The sequence below is a fragment of the Sinocyclocheilus rhinocerous genome, unplaced genomic scaffold (assembly GCF_001515625.1).
Source record: "Sinocyclocheilus rhinocerous isolate Xijiao unplaced genomic scaffold, SAMN03320098_v1.1 scaffold327, whole genome shotgun sequence".
NCBI classification, from domain to species: domain Eukaryota; kingdom Metazoa; phylum Chordata; class Actinopteri; order Cypriniformes; family Cyprinidae; genus Sinocyclocheilus; species Sinocyclocheilus rhinocerous.
Window position 1 is genome coordinate 596,482 of NW_015649610.1, and position 22,339 is coordinate 618,820.

Sequence of the window (22,339 nt, forward strand, 5' to 3'; positions counted from 1 at the left end):
TGGATTATAACTACAATTTAGGCTTTTTATGGCACCTGTGATGTCATAGCAATGTCCAGTTTTGTTTTATTTATGCTTGTGAGATGTGTAATACCAAGCCAAAGAAACGGCCTGAATCATCCTTCATTTCAAGGGCACCCTCGCCCTGCCAATACAACCCTCAAACCAATAATTCTGTTAAAAAAATATTATCTGGTTTGAATAAGTGTCGAAATATCGCTGGAATACCAGAGGAAATGTGCTCTGGACCTGGGCTTAAACGGAGGAAAAACAGAATTGGCTCCGGTGTGTCATAATAAAATGTATTTTTAGCTTGGACCATGTCTTGAGAATCACTCATAAAAATGCGCCCACACTCTCCAACCTTTTTTCCCTCTTGCATTTTGATATAGGGGTCGAATTCCTGCCTCATGTGAAATGGATCTGATTGTTTTGCCTACTCGCTCTGTCTCCCTGACTCCGTACTGAGATGAAGGGGCTACTCGCTCTCGGCCTGTGCCAGGGGGACATGCCACAGCTAACCGCACATCTACATGGTCCGAATTATTCATGCATTTATAGACGGCAGCAACTGCGTCTCCAGACTTCTCAGCGCGTGTGACTGTGCACGCGGGTGGTTTTTTGATTTACATTTCGACAGTGGCACTTGCTGTTCTTGGCCCGGTGCTCGTTTGCTCCATCAAAGAAAAATCCTCTTTGTGGCGGCGTTGATCGCGAGGCCTAAAACGGACACGAGGGCCCCGGCTTCCCGTAGCGGGATGCTGCAAGACGGCTAGGTGGCCGTGACCCTTCGTATCCACTGTTGATTTAGTGTTAAAGGTGACGGATAGCGATTGACACTCCGCTGGTCTTTGTACCAATACAGCTGTTTTTTCTACTCTGCCCAGTTCACTTGCCTGTTTAATAGAACATAAATATGAATACCAAAACCTGTGCCAAGTTCCCTGGTGGGTCTTTTATTAGAATAAGTATTATTCTTTTATATCGAGAAATACCACAAAGATTACAGCAGATTCTCGGTACAAACAGAATCTGGCCCCACAAACCACCTTGAATTTATACAGAGGACATAGTGAATGTAGACAGATTCATAAGGCATTTTCTGCCAGTCCTTAGACCTTCTTATTTACAAGTCTGGGCACGTCAGCTGTCCAATCGAGTGCTGGCTTCATTCGAGTGGTCAAAAACAACTGCGCAAACATTTATTCCTTCATTAGCAGAGAGTAGAAATCATTCCAGTAGGCACGGTTATATCCTCTCTGTTGTTCAGTAGTTTCATCGTGCCAGGAAGCTGCCATGGGGCAGTGCCCATTCGGTCTGCGATCTGATTGGCTGGAATGACCCTTGAGGACTATGAAATACATTATAAAGTCTAATAGTGCAGTTTATATACTTTATTGCTGGTTGTTAATAAAGTGCAGGGTTCTGGAAGAATTAGTTATTCTCTCGTCCTCTAGTGATCCAACACCAACCGAGTGTAATATTACATTACGCTCAGGGATTTCTGATGGCTAATAACCTGACATGGGCCCTGAATGCAGATTGTTTAGAATGAAAACACTTCACTTTTACGAACAGATCTGGATTATGCGATGGGAGCCATTCGTCTTTAAAAATCATTGAAGGCTGTAAATTTTATATATTCATACTGTTGTGCGTGTAACGATGGTTGAGAAGGGAATGCTAGTAAGATGAAAAACCTTTGTGTATTTATTGTTTTTCATTGCCTTTTTGTCTAGTAAAGTTCTTCTACGTACAGCCACAGAAATAACATTTCACTGCCTTCCCAGCTGAGCATGTGTCAAGTAAACTTGACCTTTTGCAGTTCAAAGGCCAAAAAAAGGAACTGACAGACATTAATAAATATTCGAAAGACAGACCGTTTGCTGTGAGCACATAAAAATACCACTAAAATATCATTTATGTCCTCATTTTCTTCAACAAAGCTAATATTTTTGTGAATACCAGACATCATGGACATCATGGAGTGGAACTAATAATTTTGTGCTATAACTTTTTTTGTCGCGTCTAGCGACAGTCCAATTAGATTCATCTGACCTTCAGGGCTGAAAGTTTTTTCTAGGCATTTCAGAACAGTCTACAGTCACGAATCGGTAAGCTTTGAGCATTCCTACTTCCTGTTTCCGTCGAGCTGCTGTTGGATTACTCAGACGGAGACATGCTCAGAGCGAGGTTAAAAGAACACCGAACATTATTAAACTTTTCTCTGTCAGACAACTCTGTCGTCTCATCTCCACACAGTGCTCTGGGGTGTTTACTCAGACTTAAAGCATAAATTGAAATCAGCAGTTTGGCAGGTTAATATTTGGAGAAAAAGATGCCGGCGAATGATAAGAGGACACAATTTCCCACGATGCACACTGTCCGATCTGTTTTTTTCCTGATCCTTCACTTTGTTTTTACATTATGGGAATTTTTTATGTGAAATACAAGAACTTTTGACCAATAATTGTTACGTGCCTTTTAAAAATTTAGACCAGACTGCGTCTGCAGGGCGTGCACGTCACAGCAATGGCAGACATGCGGAGTTCTTGTGTGTGTGTGTGTGTGTGTGCTGTGGCTCTATACATAAATTAAAATTAATTTTAAGTTACATGTATTTATTTATTTTACTTAGGTTATATATTTATTTTTTAAATAGATATAAATTAAGAAAACTGTTACTTGGGAATAACCATTTAGAATAATTTCAAACTAGTTCTTCTTCATAACTGGTGACATTTAAAACATAAATATATATAAAAAAATACCAGAAATGAAAAATATTTTATTCTGTTAACCAAGTATGGTTACACTGATGCAGACGGAATAACGTGCTTAAATACTCTGGAGTTTATTTTGCATTAGGCCTATTTATTTAATGATTGGAACAGAATGCGCAACAAGAAACATTATTTCCTAACAATGATTATTTTGCGTCAATGAATCAGAAATGTTTAAAGCAACCAATGTAGTCCAGTTCCTGAATTAATAACTTGTATGTTACTGTACTTGAATCAAAAACATACAGTGCAACCAGTTGTTCACCCAATGATTAGTGTGCAATGATTAGTTGATTATTTAAGATTAAGTAATTGTGCAATGATTAGTGTGCTGCACCTTTAAGTGGCACTATTGTGTTGTATAGAGAGAAAATGGGTAAAGAAGTTTTTTGAGTTGAACAGCTGATATTAACCTTGCAGCTCATAAATAAAATACACAATACAACTACAGTGACCAGGTTTTTTCTGAATTTTTAAAGCCAGACATGGGGAAAGTTACACAGTGTAGTCCAGAATAAATTACTTATACAGTATGTGCGGTTGTTTTTAATCACTCAAAAACATACAGTGCAACCAGTATAGTCTGATTTGTGAAAAAAATCAGACTATGCTGACAATGTGTTGCTAAGGATAAAATTATTTGTAATAATAATAATAATAATAATAAAATTAATAGTAAACTATGTTATCATGTTTTTGTTTTGCTTTGTTTAATGTATTATAATAATAAATTATTGGACTTGCATTTGTTTACTACCTCTAAAAAGTCATTAAAATGTATGTGTAACATGTAAATAAACCATTTGGGTAAACTGTTTTAAATGTATTTATTTATTATTGAAATTCACTTTTTATTCATACATGAAATGGCATTTTTCTCAAATAGTTATTTCTTAAAACACTGTAAGAATTGGTCTGGATAATTAAATTCTAGAACTTGTATTGTCTTTTTTCAAATAATTGGTGATTAGTAGATTGTGATTGGTAGGTTTACAGTGTGTTTTCAGTGTGTTTTCTTTAAATCCCACATAGTCTTATTGCTGAAACTATACTCTCAGTGCCACAGCACTGTGCTGCCTACTTTGACAGTGTGAATGCAGTTAATATGGATGCCAAATACTGTAAATATGCAGTTCAGATGTAGAATGTGTAACGAACCTTACAGTTTAATACATAAAGAGAACCAAAATCCCTAATAAAGCATTTGAGATATGGCTGCAATAGCTCATGAGAAAGCAGAGCATGAGAGGAGAGAGACTAATGCGTCCCGGCCCTTTAACAGGATGAGAGGAATTTGAGGAATGAATGTTGACTTCAGCTTTTTACAATTTGCACTGAGTTTGCTGACTTATCACCTACCACAAATATTTCCCCCACTATTTCACCCTTTAAGCCCTCACCACAATCTCACAGATGAGTTTTCCAGGACTCGGCCTGTGCCAAACTTTCCACTGGAGTCACCCCTTTATGTGCATGTGTGTGTGTGCGAGAACATACTCATCATGCTGCAGCAAATGTACCATAAACGTTAAGATACTTCTCAAGTGTTGACATAGCATTAATTCCACTGTCAAACGTTCCATTAATATGAGAAATAAGACATCCCATTATGGCAGACTGCTCGATTTTTCTTTCAACCAGACGTGTGCTTATAGATTGCATTTCTGGGTGCTAATCAGTTTGACTATACCATCACTTTAGACACTTTAAAGGGATAGTTCACCCAAAAATGAAAATTCTGTCATTAATTACTCACCCTCATGTCGTTCCAAACCCGTAAGACTTTCGTTCATCTTCGGAACACAACTTAAGATATTTTTGACGAAATCTGAGAGCTTTCAGAACCTCCCATAGACAACAAGGGTCCTTACACGATCAAGATGCAGAAAAGTACCAAGGTGATTGACAAAGTAGTCCATGTGACATCAGTGGTTCAACTGTAATGTTACGACGCTACGAGAATACTTTTTTGCGCAACGAAAACAAAAATAATGACTTTATTCCACATTTTCGTCTCTACTGCGCCACACTCTCGCGTCATGGTACTGCCGTGAACGCGCGTCCACAAGTGACGCAGTAGAGACGAAAATGTGGAATAAAGTCATTATTTTTGTTTTCGTTGTGCAAAAAGGTCTTACGGGTTTGGAATGACAAGAGAGTAATTAATGACAGAATTTTCATTTTTGGGTGAACTATCCCTTTAAGATATCTAAGGGACGCTACTGTTAGCAGTCAAAGACAGGAACGTCACCGGTACTGGAAAAATGGGAAGTACGCCTGGTGACCTCCAGGTCACATTTGTAAGTGACGGAGCGAGGAATCCATGTTGAGCGCGTCTGTCACACGTAACCTTCATGTCTCATGCACGTGTGTTTCTTATTGAACTAACACTTGTGAGGGAGGTTGGACATCGCTGGATCTTATGGAAATGGAAGCGATGAGTGTATGTGTGCTCAATATCTCCGTGGAGAAAGTGGAAACGAAAACAATCTCAGCCTAATCAGAACCAGGTCACGCTGTTGCCCAGACCGCGCTTGACATTTACGGCCTTCCCTTGGCTCCACGTTCGCGCTTTACAGCAGGGCCGGTCCACGAAGCTACGCTTTACCATATAACTGATTTGCTAGCGCTCCTAAATCTACACATAAAGCAACGCCCGACTTCACAAGGTTCCTATTTAAAGAAAAAAGATGACACAGGCAGCAGGAAACAGTTGTTATATATCACTCGCAGTTTCTGACAAGAATATTCAGAGGAGAAAAAAAGAGAAATTCTGTCTGGAGCTGTGGTATGTTTCGTTCGTTTTGTCCTCTTTTTTTGCTGTTTACTTGATTCTTGCCCTAAAAAGTCAAACGTTGACTAATACAGAAAAAAGGCACTGGTGTTGTGAATGACCTAACTGCTTTGCTTTTTAAAAACTGAAATGAAGTAAGGCCGTATGAAAGCCCTGACAGCCAGGTGCTGTGGACTTGGCCAGCGATTTCACTTCTCAGGCCAGCTGGAAAATGAGTCCCAGAATTTATCTGCACCCTTTTCCCTTGACAAATTATTTTATTGTTCTCGCACAGTTGGTTTGCATTTATTCTTTTGGCTAATGATAGGTTAAGGCAGAGTGATCTGCTTTCGCTGTGTTACACTGCGAACGCACCCCAACTGGGCCTGTTCCCGCAATGACAAAGCATATTCGCTCTCAACGCTGACAGAAAGATCGATTGAGAGTTTAATGCTCGGGAACTTGCGGTAGAAAGATTCATCAAAAGGGATTTTCTGATCTGCGACATAAAGAAATTGCATTACGTTGCAAAAATCTTGCCTCGGGATACCTGAAAACCTAACCTTCGTGCCCAAAGGTCACATCTTTCGTGGGCCTTAATTGGATTACAGGGCCGTCCATGTTGTAGGAATGTTCCTGCCCGGCGTAGATGGAGAGATATCAGCATTATAACTGTTTGCTTACTGCACTCTACCTGACCCGAGCACAGTAGATGAGAGCTAGCCCGCTAATCTTTTGCAAATGCCGCTAGTCTCCAAGACCAGGCTTTCTCAAAGATGACCGAGTCAAAACAGCCCCTGTTTCTCAATGAGCCTTCGTCGAAAATATGTCTGAATCAAACAGTGACTAACACATACCTTCTGTCTGCAGGGTTACACTGTGAATGTGAGCGAGCCTTACTGGAGACGTTCGCGCTCATCTGGAGGCTCTGGTTTCTCTTTAGAATCGGCACACTTATTTTCAAGGATGTTACCGAGTGGAGACAGTGGACTGCCTAGAGGATTGTATTGTCATAACAAGTCTGTGAGCCTTTACAGTGATTGACGTTTCTGCCAAGTTAACGCATGATGTCAAGAGAATTACCTAGAGAAAGTTATCCGTTAGCAATCATGGCTAATGATTTTTGTCAATTTGAATCCTTGTCATGTGACCTTTAAAAAAATGTGTCTATGGATTTTTTTTTTTAATTTACGTTTTAGAAATTTGAATTGTAAACGTGATATTTAAGAGATTTGAACTCTTTTATGACATTTGATAGATTTGTATTTTTAAACTGCAGATTTTTTTTTTAGGTGAAATTAGCTGCAAATATTTTCCGATTCTAGTGTTACATCTTCAAGTTTTACATTAAGAAGAGATTTAAAATGATAAAATACATAGCTCAAAAATTCTAGCTGAACTGAGGATTTTGGCCAGTCACACTGCTAGTGAAATCTCGTGTGATGATGTGGCAACAATGAAACAACTCTAAAATTTTAATTCAAAACTATAAAATATAGGCTACCACAAAAATTAACTTTTGTGAAATGTCAAATTTTAAATCTAAAATTCAGATTCACAAAATGTAAATTTTAAATCTTTTAAGTAGCTCTGTAAATGGCATGTCAAAGGATGTGATAATTTTTTTTAATATGTAATCTCTTCTGTTACAGTACTCAAGTACTATTGAATGTATGTCAATGAAGAAAAATGGTGTAGTTACAGCTTCTACCAGCAGAGCAGGGGCTGACAGGGCCAATCTTTGTTTACATGGGGTTAGCCACATCTTCAGATCACTTTGTGCTTTAATTGACTCCATATAGTTTTGACTTGACTCCAGTGGCAAATAGAAGGATTGTCTTTGAGGATTACTTGATGGCAGAAAAATGTAGGGAAGCCAGCAAAAAAAGACTTGCGTAATAGCTTTCGATGTATGTGTTTTCGATGTTGTACATGCTTTCTCATCATTATCTCAGTGACTCGTTTTGCTTGCTTGTACTTTTTGATAAAACGTACATGATCACGCCAGAACGCTTAATGTTAAAATCCATTAAAATGATAAATGAGTGATTCTTTGATAAATGGATTCAAAATGTGTGAGTGCTTGCAGAGCACAAACTGTTCAGTGAGTTAATATTTTTAACTAGATGTGCCACTGTGAAATAAGACACTTTCTTTCTTTTACTCCTTAAAAGATAGTTTTAAAAATCAAATTATGCACACAACCTTGACTGAACAAACAGCAGTCCACATAAAGGAAATACATGACATATTTTTAGACCAAATCAAATCACTCCAAGGCAAAATGCCGTCAGCTATAGGATGAATGACACTAACTATTGTAAAATATCTTGGTTTGTAGCATGTCATCAAGGCTTATTAGACTTGCCGATAGACTGGCGATGGCGAGTTGACCACCGGCTGCACGTCAAATCGCGCTTGTACAGTTTGTAGATGCCAGCTTTCTACAAGCCTCAGGAGTTCTGAAAGCAGGGACCAAGTCCAATAATTGGCTAGCAAATCATTAGGATATGTACACTACTGCCAGCCCAAACTCACTCGTTTAAGAGCACACAAAAAAGACCGTAGGAACCCACCATGGACCCATTTTTAACATGTTTGTATTAGCGATGATGTAAAATGGCAAGAATTCATATTTCGTTGTTTTTTGCTCTCAAAGAAAACAAATATTTGCATTTCAAAGCTCTTTCAGAGTGAAATGGAAAACAAACTCTTTATGGGTTTGGAGTCTTTTTTGGAAAAGTCCGGGGATGAAATTAATATGATTTATAGTTCATAAATGCACGGCTGATGCCAGGTTGTGTGAAAATGCTGGTATTAAGTCATGCTTGCAGCCCTGAGAGGAAATAAAGATCCACAAAACACTAGCTGACTGACTTGCAGCGCTGTTTATGATACATTAGCCAAACTCTGCAGCTCTGGATCAGGAATCGAACCGTGAACTTGTTAGTTGAGCCATAACTCAAGGCATTTTGTTGTAATGACGTTGTTTACCACATGTAGTTAAGTAAAAGATGGCAATCAAGCAAGCAGAAAAAAAACCCCACCGAATGCTTGCACAGTGAGAATAGGTTTGCTCTTAAACCACGCTGATGGTGGGCCCATCTCCTCAGCTGGATATGACACGCTGTCTGCATAAATACCCCTTTATTTAGCACCTTCCCCTACAAACCCTATCACTGGACTAATATACTGAAAGAATTTCCATTAAAATCACCCCATGATGCCCTGCTTTTTTATGCATGCCGCCACCCTTGCTTTGCTTTTTTTCGGTTCTTCAGCCCTCATTACTCAAACCGGCAGCCGGCGTGTTATTCCTGACCAGGGGCTCCTGTGCTGACGGATGCCCTACCTTCTCTTCTCCTCTCAGGGGACGTCTGTATTGTGAGGGCCCCGTTTGATGTGTGATGATGTATATTGTCTGCTGATCCGTCCCTTCTCGTGTTACCAGGGGCTTGAGCGGGACAGGAGTTGTGGGGGAGCTATAAAAGGGGGTCGGTTTAGAGTGATCCTTTGGTTTGTGAGGATGATACCCCGCAAAACAAAAAAGAGTCACATTGTTTTGCCCACTTCCGTTCAGGGATATGTGTGGTTTGAAACTCTATGCAGGTTGAGGGTGATGAAAAAACATAGGCATCCCTGTGGATGTATTCTGAGAATATGAAATGTGTTTGTTAGGTCCCCTGTGCTTATTTCTAAACTTCACAAGTCAGTTATTTTACATATTAAACATTGGGTTGTTTAATTATACAAGAATATTTCTATATCAATTTGTCTGCATCATTGAAACACCTTATTCGGAAGGTTGACTGTATAGAATACAGTATACATTTAGAGTACCGTTTAAAAGTTAGTTTTTTAAATGTTTTATATGATCATTTATTTGATTAAAAATACAGTAAAAACAGCAGTTTTTGGAAATATTATTACAATTTAAAATAAGTGTTTTTTTCATTATTTTAATTATGTAATTTATTCTTGTGATGGCAAAGCTGAATTTTCATCAGCCATTACTCCAGTTTTCAGTGTCACATGATACTTCAGAAATCATTCTAATATGCTTTTTTTAGTGCTCAAGAAATATTTCTTATTAATATCAATGTTGTGCTGCTTAATATTTTTGTGGAAACCGTGAACTGTCATGATTCTTTGATAAATAGAAAGTTCAAAATAGCAGCATTTATTTAACAAGAACAGCATTTATTTTTTTATAACAATATAAAAATAAAATTTTATGAATTGAGAAAGGGTGCATTAAATATAAGTATTAATATATACTATTATGTATATTATTTTGTATTATTTATAAATGTATATTTATATAAATGTAAAAAAAAACACACATATATATATATATACAGTGGGTACGGAAAGTATTCAGACCCCCTTAAATTTTTCACTCTTTGTTATATTGCAGCCATTTGCTAAAATCATACATACCCCAAACTTTTAGTGCATACATTTTAGTGTTACGGCAGTGTATAAACTACTGTATATACTGTGACCAAAATGTAAGTTGTTATTTATTAATAAGGTGTGACTGGATTATTGAATCGGTGAGCTGAACTCTTCAAATGGATCAGTCTGATTCATGAACGGATCATTCAGACCTGTTTTGTGAACCGAATTAATTGATTAATTGAAAAGACCCAACTTTCAAAAATGATTCGTGAAAGAATCAGACATCGCTACTTCTCCCATAAATGCACCAATGCTACTGTATGGCTTCACAAGAGTCATCTGGACCACTTTTAGGATGCCTTAATAGTGATTCTTTCACCCTTTTGAAGCTTCTTTGTAATTGCATAGAGAAAAGCATGGAAAATTGCCTTTAAATTATCTCCTTGTGTGATCCGTGAGAGGAATTCATGTGGGTTTAGAATGCCAAAATGGTGAGAAAATGATAACAGAATTTTTATTTGTTAGTGAAATATTCCTTTGACCAAAATCTGGAGCTTAATTGGAAAATTATGTTCTTGTAAACACAGTTCTTGATTTTGAGCTCTCTGATGCAATATTCATATTAGAAAGAATCAAGAGTCAGCATGGACTCAATTTTGACAGTTATATTTATTTGTGAAGTTGCCTCGGGCTGAATTACTGTATTGTGTTCTTCAAAGCCTGAAACAGTCTTAACCATGGCCATGATGCTTGACTGAGAGAGAGCTTTGATAGTGACTAAGTTAGTTTATCATTGCGGATTACAGCCAGCTCTGTCATCTGCTGTGAATTTGCAGATAACATTAGTTTGGGGATATCAGCAGGGATTATGTTCTTGTTTCGGCTTGGACTGGTCATCTCAGCACACTGTAATAGGAAAGCATGGGGCTTGAAGCGGGAAACATGAAACAAGATGAATAATCGAATAAAAATAAAAGCTTTTCCTTCTCTGCCCCTGTTGTCAAAGCAAATCATGTCTCATAAAAAAAGCCTTCAGAAAATATGGTGGAACCAAGTCATTTCTTAATCAACAAGACTAGTCAGTGTGTGGGTCTGGTAGTAAGATTTTATCCTGATCCCTGCCAGAGACTTCAAAGCCAGGCCAATTATACCGATTGCTTTGAACGTCTTATTCTGAAAGAAAGCTTCCATTATTTTTTCCTCCACTAAAACAACCATAACAAAAAATAGGAAATGAAATACGATTCGCTGTTGTGTTCCTCACATAACCATCTAGTTTTACCATCTAAAAACAAAGGATCCCGTAGAGAATTGCATTGCATAGAAAACAATATAATCGTTGTCAAACATTGTTCGATTTATTTACGACTCAATTACAAGCACTTATATCATTAAACTGCAACTGTCAAAGGGGTCTCCCAAACGGTTGTTGCCACTCGTGTAAACCATGATAAATTTGAATAATATATTTGAAATAGAAGTCCTTTGTAACATTATCAGTGTCTTGAATGTAACGATGTATGAATACAGTCTTCTTTAGCTTCAGACAAGTGTTCTAGCATTTGGAAAGAGGATATGCAATGTGTGCTTGTGAGGTTCCTCTCATGTTTTGCGGTTGAATTTGCCCACTGTCATTTGAGTGGAACTTCCTACCATCTGCATTCAATCGAATTCTCTCACAGTTTCAGGCTTGCTTGTAAATATTGGAAGCAGCCTAAAGTGAACGCCATACTCGGTAATGTGGGCCAATACAGTTGTGTTCAGATCGTGCCACAGACAGTGACAGGACAGCCATAGACTCTGTATTAGTCGATTTGGTCAGTTTGCCTTTTATTTCAAGCTAATAGGACGGCTGAGAGTATATAGTAAAACTCCCTTCGTCATGTATTTATTGGAAATGGCGTGCTGACCATTAGCTGTCATACCTTAGGAATGCTCCAAATGAAAATATTAGCCTTGACTCATACAATACAGGAATTTGTGCTTAGAACGTTGGATACCGTACAAGACTGCATTTCACTTTTAATTGCAAGGGCAGTTTTCATAATAAGGATTATGCGAGAACTTTATTATTAAGTCACAACCTTGACAGCCTGATTTAGTGTGAAAAGATATTTTGCAAATGGAATTAATTTCACATGATCTTTGCAGGGAATATTTAAATATGACTTCACAGTGGAAAAAGAGAAGCCAAAGCATTTTGCTTAAGAAGAAAAGCTTTATTTCTGTTCAAACATGGCCTGTTTGTCTTGTCTCAAAGCTTAGAATAACTAAATAGTCGCATGCGCACATATTTCTACATACGGTGCACACATGCACACACACACACAAAACAGAAACAATGTAATGCAACCCATACAGTTTCACTGCAGCAGTATCGCAGGACCTCTGAGGTCCCAAAGTTTTTTACAGAGCCCCAAAGAGCCGTCAAGATCCCATAAAAGCCAGAACAGCAGCCTGTGATGAGGAACCTCGAGTCTTCATGTTAAAGCTGTACGTTTTTACGGCACAAGACACAGGAATGTACCGCAGCCCCGTGCTACTGACACATTTACATTGTAATCAACCCCAGTATTTCACTCTCTATAGATTTAAGTGGGCCGGATGTAAAATCCTTTCCAGTAACCTCATCTTGTACGTTGACCGTAAAACGAGAACTTTATTTGGGAACCCGTTTCTTACTACTGTTGGTTGTAAAACAAGTTTGTTCTTGTTCTGTTTTTGTACTGCATTATTTTTAAGGGTACATGACGTGATTTAGTTTTTCTAAGACAATAGAATTGAATAGAACAATAGAAAATAATTTTAGTTGACTGATTGCACTTTGAATTATGGAAGCATGCTTTCTCCATGGATTAAAGCAATAAAAAAGGGAATTGCAACTATTTATATCACAGTTCTGAGGTGGAAAATAACAGAATTGTAAGATATAAAAAACCTCAGAATTCTCTTTTTTTTGTTGTTGCTGAAATTCCAAGTTTACGTCTCGCAAGTCTGAATTTGTTTCGCAATTGTGACTTTTTTCACAAAAAGTCTACATTTTGCAATTACTTTTAGAGTTTACGTCTTGCAATTCTGTTTTTTTTTTGTTCCTGCCACAGAATAAAAAATTAAAAAGGTAACCGCCACTTTAAGATCCTGACTTTTTTCTTGCAATTGCGAGATTCTGAGTACTGCATTATTTTTAAGGGGACATGACGAGATTTAGTTTTTCTAAGACAATAGAATTGAATAGAACAATAGAAAATCATGTTAGTTGACTGATTGCACTTTGAATTATGGAAGCATGCTTCCTCCATGGATTAAAGCAATAAAAAAGGGAATTGCAACTATTTATATCACAGTTCTGAGGTGGAAAATAACAGAATTGTAAGATATAAAAAACCTCAGAATTCTCTTTTTTTTGTTGTTGCTGAAATTCCAAGTTTACGTCTCGCAAGTCTGAATTTGTTTCGCAATTGTGACTTTTTTCACAAAAAGTCTACATTTTGCAATTACTTTTAGAGTTTACGTCTTGCAATTCTGTTTTTTTTTTGTTCCTGCCACAGAATAAAAAATTAAAAAGGTAACCGCCACTTTAAGATCCTGACTTTTTTCTTGCAATTGCGAGATTCTGACTTGTGAGTTTTCACAATTGTGAGTTTAAAAGTTGCAATACCGTTTGTTTATTTATTTATTTGTTTATTTATTTGTCCTGTGATGGTAACAAAATCCCCTTTTGAAGCTAATGTCTCATTAGACTCTAAACCTCTTCCATGAGACTTTAGCTCTGGAAACAAGCCCACAATTCAAAGTTGACCAACCTTGCTTCGGCAAAATGAGGCATTAACATGGGCGTCAGATGATGGTGACCAGGTCTGACATTTTTGATGAGGATTATGATCAAAATGACTGAAGAAAATGATCATAATGGCAGCATTGTAGATGACTGCTGATTTTGAAAAAGAAGACCTAAATGCTTGTGGATTTGGACAGTTGTAAAAGTCATTTAGGTGGCAGGAGTTGCATTGTATCTTATTTGATTTGATGAGAGCGTATCCGTTACAAACTGAAAAGCTGGAGCCATGAACCCCATCTCTGGCACAATGGGTACCGCCAAAGCTCTGCCAGGTTCTCCAGCACCACCCTGACCCAGCCTCACCCGCAGCTTACTGGAAACCGAAGTGATGGTGGTCCAGATCCACCCACGTCAGTCCACAGAGGACAGACTCACAGGCTCCTCCAGTGACAGCCAGTCACCAGCAGGTGGTGACATGCCCAAGTGGAACCCAGTAATTACAATAAAGGTATGGAAGAACATCAACAACTGATCATGATGTCTGGAAGCACGTCAAGAAGTTTGTCACTGGCCTGACCACAGGCAGGACAGATTGTCTTTTGCTTTTTTTTTTTGCCTAGGTGTGTGTGTGCGTTACAGTTTTGAAATGGCTGTGTAATGCTTTAATCACTGTGAGGCTTGATTTATAAGGTTCTCTTGTCCAAGCGTGTGGTTTAGTCATTGAACCGTAGGAGTAGTGCAGGCAGTGTTTTGTGTTTGTTTGTGTTCAGTAGTCTGCGGTCAGTTCGGACTGTTTTAGGAGCCGAGGCTATTACGAAATCAGTGGCCAGCTGCGTCTGTCCCTCTCACGAGCAAACGATTTATCTTCTTTTGTTTGATGCACTCTTGTGCAGATATAATGTTACAGCAGATCTTTAAGCTTATTATTTATAAATTAATTTTGTCTGTGCAACTGAAAGTAAAACCTTTCATGTGGTTGCATCATATTCTTTGGTTTTTAGTGTACCTTGTTTCCTTTGATATGAAACACTGGCTGAAGAATATATTTTTGCTAAAAGTGAGATTTTTGACTTTAGAAGTGAAACACAAACCAAGATTTGTCTTCATACAGAAACTGGCATAACAAACCAATTTCATCCTCATGAAAAACCTGGTCTGGTGGTACCAATAATCCAGCAAGAAAAACATAGTCATTTCAGGCCCTCGTAATTGAATCGAGTTTTTCCCTCTGCCCTTGCAGGGCCAGGCACCTGTTTAAGGGAACCTTTCCCCAGACTTTGTTATTTTTCATTTTGTTGTACCCTCAGGTTTTCAATCAAGCCTTCATTACTAAGCAAACAAATAAGTTCCGGCCCTGTGTGGAGACACAAGTATAGACATGAGTTATGAGATTTAAACATGGAAAAGGCTCTCGTCCATAATAGGTAACATCTGCACAGGACAGTCGTGTTGAAGACTGCAAGAAAATCCAGTATAAGCTCCACTGCTCAGGAGTCTGCTGACCTGGTCTCTGAAAGAAAAAAAGAGAGGAGAGGAGAGGACAGGACCATTGAAAGGAAAGCAAAAGACAGCAAGAGAAGCAGAGAAATAAAATATGGAACAGAAACTAGATGTTTATATTTTTCTGAAGAAAATGTGAAATCTTTGGCACTATAATAGAAATTTGTACACACAAAAAAAATGTAAGCCTTTTTTTAAGATTTACACAATTTAATAATAGTAAAATTCCATCAAATCAAATTGAATAAATCTTAAGTATTTTAATTAAATAATTGAACAATCCTTAATCAATAATTCAATTAAATTGCGTATGGATTAATCTATTAAATTTATTTGGAATTCTACTATTAATTAGATTGCGTCAATCATAAAAAAGGCTTTTTTTTGAGTGTAGATGGTTGCCAGGGTGTTGCTATGTTGTTAGGGTTTTCTAAGTAGGGCTGCATCAAGTAATCGATTAAATGAATAATGAAAGACAAATTTAATCTTCAATTAATTAGGTCTTTGCAGTGCACAATGAGAAACTCACCACTTTTTTTTTTTTACAAAACACATTTTTATGAAAAATACACATTTGACAAATGGCGGATGGCCACAGAGCAACTTACTGTTGAAAAAGATTAAGATCCAAGCATTTTTAAATGCTTCAGAGATGCTCACATGCAGTTTCATGTCAGTTCCTGTCTGGTACGTGTATACTGTCATATATATATATCTTATCTATGTTATAAATTCATGCAAGTATTTTCATTTTTCATAAATGCTCATTCTGACAGCAAGTGAGTCGCCTGTACACTTCACACTTAAAGTTAGCATGAAATGAAAATTCACCCAAATACAAATCTAGTTTTTAAATGCATATTATAAACTGTATTGTGAACAATTCGACCATGCATATGTTTTAATTGACTTTTTTAACCTTGTAATGTTTAATTAAAATGTCATAACTTGTACAAAACGTGTACCTATGCATGCACATCAAATGGAAGTCGTAGAGCAACAGAAAAAGGCAAGGCAGTGCAAAAATATTGAATTTTTTTTATTTTTAAGTTAAATTTAGCTTTAAAATGTACAATATTGAAATGACTATACATTCATACATGTATGTTTGTATTCATAGCCTTGGAGGAGAACACTGGATGGGATGTGGAGTAACTATTTTTTTATGTAGACAGGAAATAAAACTTGTGCTTTAGCATATTAATCGAAGATCGTTTTTGGAGGTTGCAAGGTGGTTTGCTCCCCAAGCCTTAATAATGTCACATGATATAAGTCTATAGGATTTTTTTTTTTCATTTTATGGTCCACCAGGTAAAACTGCATCTCAGATCCTTTTCTCAACAAGCCGCACGATTTAAGGTATGACAGATGTAAACGTTTAATCCCTAACCCTAGTAATGAACACTAGTAATAGTTATGCCCATCTTAGCTAGCCCCACTAACGAGTTAATAAGGCCGAAAAAGAGCAGCGAATGTAAGAGGAAGAGTGCATCAGAGAGTTCTGATCGTTATTAACTGTTTAAGTGTGGATGCTATGATTTATGGTGCTAAAGTGGCCTGAGTAGAAATGTCACAGTGCATTTCCAGACGCATCTATCTTGTGGTTTTGGCAGCTTGTTGTTCTGTAGACTTACATGTTTGACGTGCATTAGAGTTGATACACACATACGTGCACTGGCACACATGCGCATACGCACAGCCCTCTCCCATCCTCTCTGAAGCCCCGTCTTGTTCAGTATTCCAGGGTCTTCGGGACATCTGCTTTCCATTGCCAGCATCTCTGAAGACTTGAAAACATTAAATGCTGGCACAAGCTCGGTCTCACTCCAGCACTTAATGCTGCACTTAGGTGACTTGAAAGGCAGGAGGCGAGAATTGTAGAAAATGAAGTGTCACCGAAATAAAAAATCACCTAAGATTACCACCAATTACATTTAATAATGGCCGACCCATCTGCTGATCAGATGCAGGGAGTCCCCATGGTCCAGTGGTGGGGTTGCACTGTGTCTTCTCCTACTGTATGTTACAGTAAAGCAGTGATTCTAAGTAGCTTTTCTTGATTCCAGTTTTGATTTTGGACATCAAGTGGTCATTTGGCCTCAAACCAGTAATAATAAAATTGTTTATCAAACAAAACATCAACAACATATTCATAAAATCAAATGCTGAATGTTTACAAGCACAACAATACCCTGATAACTCTGGCATACAGGAAAAATATGTTTACATGAGATTTTAAATCTGTTTTTCAATCTGTTGACATCAGATATTTGCAGAAAGACATGCACTCGCAAAAAAATCAGAAAAGGTATTTTCGGTTTAATATTTTTGTGGAACCATGATTTAGTTATTTGTTGTTTATTTATTTATTTATATATTTTTTACAGGATTCTTTGATGAATAGAAAGTTTAAAAGAACAGGATTTACTTGAAATAGTCAACTTTTGTAACATTCTAAATGTTTTCACTTCAATTTTGCTGAATAAAAATATTACTTTCTTCAAAAAAAAAAAAAAAACCTTACATACGCCTTAAACACCATACAAAATTTTAAATCTGACCCTATACTTCTGAACTGTGTAGAAAGTAAAATCAGTGAGCAAAAAAATAAAAGTTTTTCTTTTCTTTTTATATAATTGATATAATTGATGCAAGTTTGTGCAAACACACTCATACTCTGAAAATATGCAAAGTGAACATGACAAATTGACAGTTTTCTAAATTTATATTAATCAAATATTGTATTTTTAATTTCCCCAAATATTTTGTAACTATATTAACCAAATGACAGATGAATTTGCACCAAATAAAGCAGAGCTTGACTGGAAGCAGAGACTCTGATGTCAACAAAAGATATGGGAAGTGTTTTCTGTTCCTCTTTAAAAGTTGACAAGTCTGAATAAGATGGATATATAGCATGTGAGTGTTTGTCATATAAAACAGCTTTGTTATTTGCCCAGAGTCTAAAAGCCTTGTTCTTTTGTACACGTGAAACGAGGATACAATGGAAGTGTTTTTCTGCTCTGTGATTGTGTTCTTGTGGGCCAGCACACCAGTCTGGTCTTCATCACATAGCTCTGCTTTGCCCTCAGGTGTTATTGGCACCGCACTGCAGTGATCTCACACCCAAGATTGTCATTCCTTAATAGCCTCTGAATGCTTGCAAACCTGCTCCCTCCTTTACCCTGGCTTACATTTGGTCAAGGATCAGAGATCTTCTAAGAGAGCTGAAGAAACATCCTCTCTGTGTTCTGTCTGTCCTCCAGGTATAGATGAGAGCCAATGTGTTCTTTGTCCTTCATCCATCTCAGTTTGATTTCACTGTGTGAGATACAGACAAAAAGTCTGGGCGAAAAAGCTCTTTTGGAGGTTTCTGTTGTGTATATATCAAGACCTTTTATGACGTATCATGTCCGCATCTGGATAGTTGACATAAAGCATTGCTGTGCTTCAGCCTGCAGCCGTGCTTCATATTTCAAGCAGCATATTTATAATTGTTCTGTAATTATTATATTATATTATATTATAATATTCTATTCTATTCTATTCTTTTCTATTATATTATAGAAATGTATATTTTTTATTAACATAAACCAATTGTTGTTGATTGTTTGTTCAGGACACCTGCATAAATAAAGTAAATCTTATTGTAAAGTGATAGCGATTCACTTATATTCAAATACTTTAAACGTTCAGGCCACTGAAAGGCTGTGTGACTGTCCGGACTGTGTGCGATTACGGGCCTGCTGACTGTGGTGATGGGGGGAAGAAAGTGTGTCACTGGAAGCCGGTGAGACGAGAATCCGTCTGATGTAAGTGTTTTAGTGAGATCTCCAGCTGTGCCAGTGCCCCCAGTCTGTCCCTAATTCAAAGAGAACGCATGCCTATACTTCTAAAAAATATATTTGATTTTCAAATGGCACTTTCATAGAGTATTAAATTATTTTTTAAATTTTTTTATTGAAAAATGCAATTTAGTATTGTGGCAGATTGGCCTCCCCTAAAATCCCCTTTCTACTGTCTCTATCAATGAAAAGTGGGATAAAATCCTTAAACAACATTTTATAATACAAGAAAACATAAATTCGGTCATGCATCTGATGATACCAATGTTTTAAGTACAAGAAGGCTGTGGGTTCCACTGCTCTCAGAGCATTGAAATCTGTCTCTTTCTTTTTTTTCTCTCTTTTTCTCATTGTCCCAGCTTTCACAACTGGAGCTTTCACAGACTCCCACCTTCTGACCAAAACCAAGTGCAATACCCAGAAGTGAATTACCATTGCAAATTCAATATAAATCCAATCTAACATTCTGTCCAAGTTTCCAAATGTGGAGGAGCTTCTCTTATGCAGCCTTGCCGTGACTAATTCTGTTAATGTAACAAAGCTTCATATCTTTAAACCTCTCCCATAATTCTCTCCGTATAGAGCAAGTCTTTTAATGCAAACTTGGATCTGAATTGATGTAACTTGGCAGCACTTTTTTGGAATTGGACAATGATACATTAAAAGAAGCATATGGAGTGTGAAGTATTCTGATACTGAGCCATTTGCCTCATCTTCTGCAGGTTGGATGTGCACATGTCTGTGTTGCACAAGCGCGTCGATTGGGGACAATCGTCTAAACTCCAATTATCACCTTCAGCAAAGGCATTTCATCTGCTATTCATGATCGTTTTTATGCTTGTAATCAAAAGTGCCTCAAAGGTTCTACTGTTATTTTGAAACAAAAAAGCATATTTGTGTCTTCTGTTCCTCGTGGTTGCTTAAATAGCTATTTTGGGGGTTAAAGGGTCTTAGCTAAATGGCTCACAGCAAAACTGTTTTCACAAGCTGCCTCTTGTGGCAAGAATTGCATCCCAGATATGATATTGAGCAATTTTGAAAATCTGTAAAACAGATTTGTGTTGAAAATTCCTGTGGCTTCTGGCTATATTCTCTCTGCACCTCACATCAGCAGTATAGTTTACTTCTACTTGACTTTGTGGCATTTGAAGACGTCTTGTGAAACCGATTATCAGTGTTACATACAGGAATCAAGCCTAAAATAAGTTGAACATGTATAATTTCTATTTAAAATGAGCTCACAGCATAGTAGCTTGCTAAGGGACGAAAGAACAGGAGGACGTAATTAAAAGAATGTTAGTTTTAGTGTGAAACAAACTATTCCAACGTCATTGACAAACCTCTCAATCCTCTCCAGATGAAGCAAGAAAGCCCTGGCTTTAGCTCAGCCAGCAGTGATGTTATACACAAACACAGTTTGACATTCCAACTGTGGGATTTCTAAGCCAAGAAAAAATGATCCAAGATTTAATAAACAACCATTATTGTTCTTTGAAAACTAGAATGGATGTGAAAAAGTGTGTTTCTTCTGTTTATAGAGTTGAGTGGATCCAGCATGTGCTTTAACAGGACCTGCGTGTCTTGTGACCTCCTTCTCCATCTTTCTTTTTCTCTTTCTCTCACTTCTTCTCGCCTCTCGCCTCTCAACACTCATTTCTTTGTTTCCCTCACAATTGTTTGCTTTATAGCAATTACTTGTCACCTTTTCATTTTGTGTACTTGGAAACGATATCTTACCGAACCTCCTTTGTCTTTGGTTTGGCTTTATCCACATGTTTAGATGCTGGTTTTGATCAGACTCCATTGGGTGTTGCATTATTAATATCATCATTGCGAGCAAATTCAATTTCTAAAATTGAGTTAGTAAAAAACTTGAATAATGTGGTCACCCACACTGGACTCAAAAAGAGTGTCAGCTTTCCTTCTGGAAATATTTTCAAACACTATGAAACCGTATTTTGATTACATTTGCTACACTCAGTGAAATTGTGTTGCATTTGTCAATTCAACCCTATCTGTAAATTTAAATTACAAAATTGAGTTAGTAAAAAACTTGAATAATGTGGTCACCCACACTGGACTCAAAAAGAGTGTCAGCTTTCCTTCTGGAAATATTTTCAAACACTATGAAACCGTATTTTGATTACATTTGCTACACTCAGTTTAAGAGTTCTCCCTATGCAATGACATTGACTGTGTCTCATTGTTAAAATGAAGCACTCCAGAAAGTCATGCAATGGGTTTAAAAGATTGGTGAATGGTTTAAAAAATCTGTAAATGTTAATATAGCTGTTGTATTTTCCACCTCTTTCAGTGAATGGGGGATGTATCTCATTCTGTTCAGAGAAGGAAAGCACTCCTGAGCTGACAGCAGAAGAAGGAACTTTGCTGCGCTGTGGACAGACCCTGCCAGTTCAGCCTGGAGCCCAGTACCACCACAGCAGCCACTGTGAACCGCCCACACAGAACCTTCACCTGCAGGAAAGCCCCCATCGAGACGCCAGGTGAGACTAGCACAGCACAACACTTGGACTGATCAATAAGAATAGTTGCCCGAATGTAAAAGTAACTGAATGAAAAAGTAACTGAATGTGCTTTTTAAAATATATATTGAACATTTGCTAAGCATAATGTTATTTCATTCAATTTTGACTTGGAAATGAGCTAATAATCTACTACAGATCTGATGTACATTACATTGACTGTTTATTTGATGAAAGTGAAAGATCTTAGTGATTTATGCATAGTCTAATTAATATTCATGAGTGAAACATTGCTATTTTGTGACATGACAACCAGTGATTCCTCCTCCTCCTACTTACACTACCATTCAAAAGTTTAGGGTCAGTGAGATTTATTTATTAATTTATTTATTAGTTGGTTGGAAAGAAATTAATGCTTTTATTAAGCAAGATAGCATTCATTTGTTTAAAAGCAGGTCGCAGGGAATTGGACCGTCCGAGCAATGGTGGCGGCCCAACATTTATTTTTAAAAGTGACAGTAAAGACATTTATATATTTACAAAAGATTTATAAAGATACATATGTGACCCAGGACCACAAAACCAATTTTTTCGAAATTGAGATTTATACATAAATAAGCTTTCCATTGGTGTATGGTTTGTTAGGATAGGACAAAATTTGGCCAAGATACAATTATTTGAAAATCTGGAATCTGAGGGTGCAAAAAAAAAAAATCTAAATATTGAGAAAATCGCCTAATAAATGTTGTTCTTTTGAACTTTCGATTTATCAAAGA

The 22,339-nt window shown here is 37.3% G+C and overlaps 1 protein-coding gene across 3 annotated transcripts in view; it reads left to right on the forward strand.

The window, feature by feature from the left end:
- Positions 1-22,339, forward strand: part of LOC107710926 (zinc finger protein GLIS1-like) — an 83,905-nt gene that overhangs the window by 4,143 nt on the left and 57,423 nt on the right. For all 3 annotated transcript variants that reach the window (XM_016515813.1, XM_016515815.1, XM_016515816.1), the window contains exon 2: positions 21,395-21,584. In XM_016515813.1, coding sequence (XP_016371299.1) covers positions 21,395-21,584 — 190 coding nt within the window. The remainder of the gene's footprint in view (positions 1-21,394; positions 21,585-22,339) is intronic.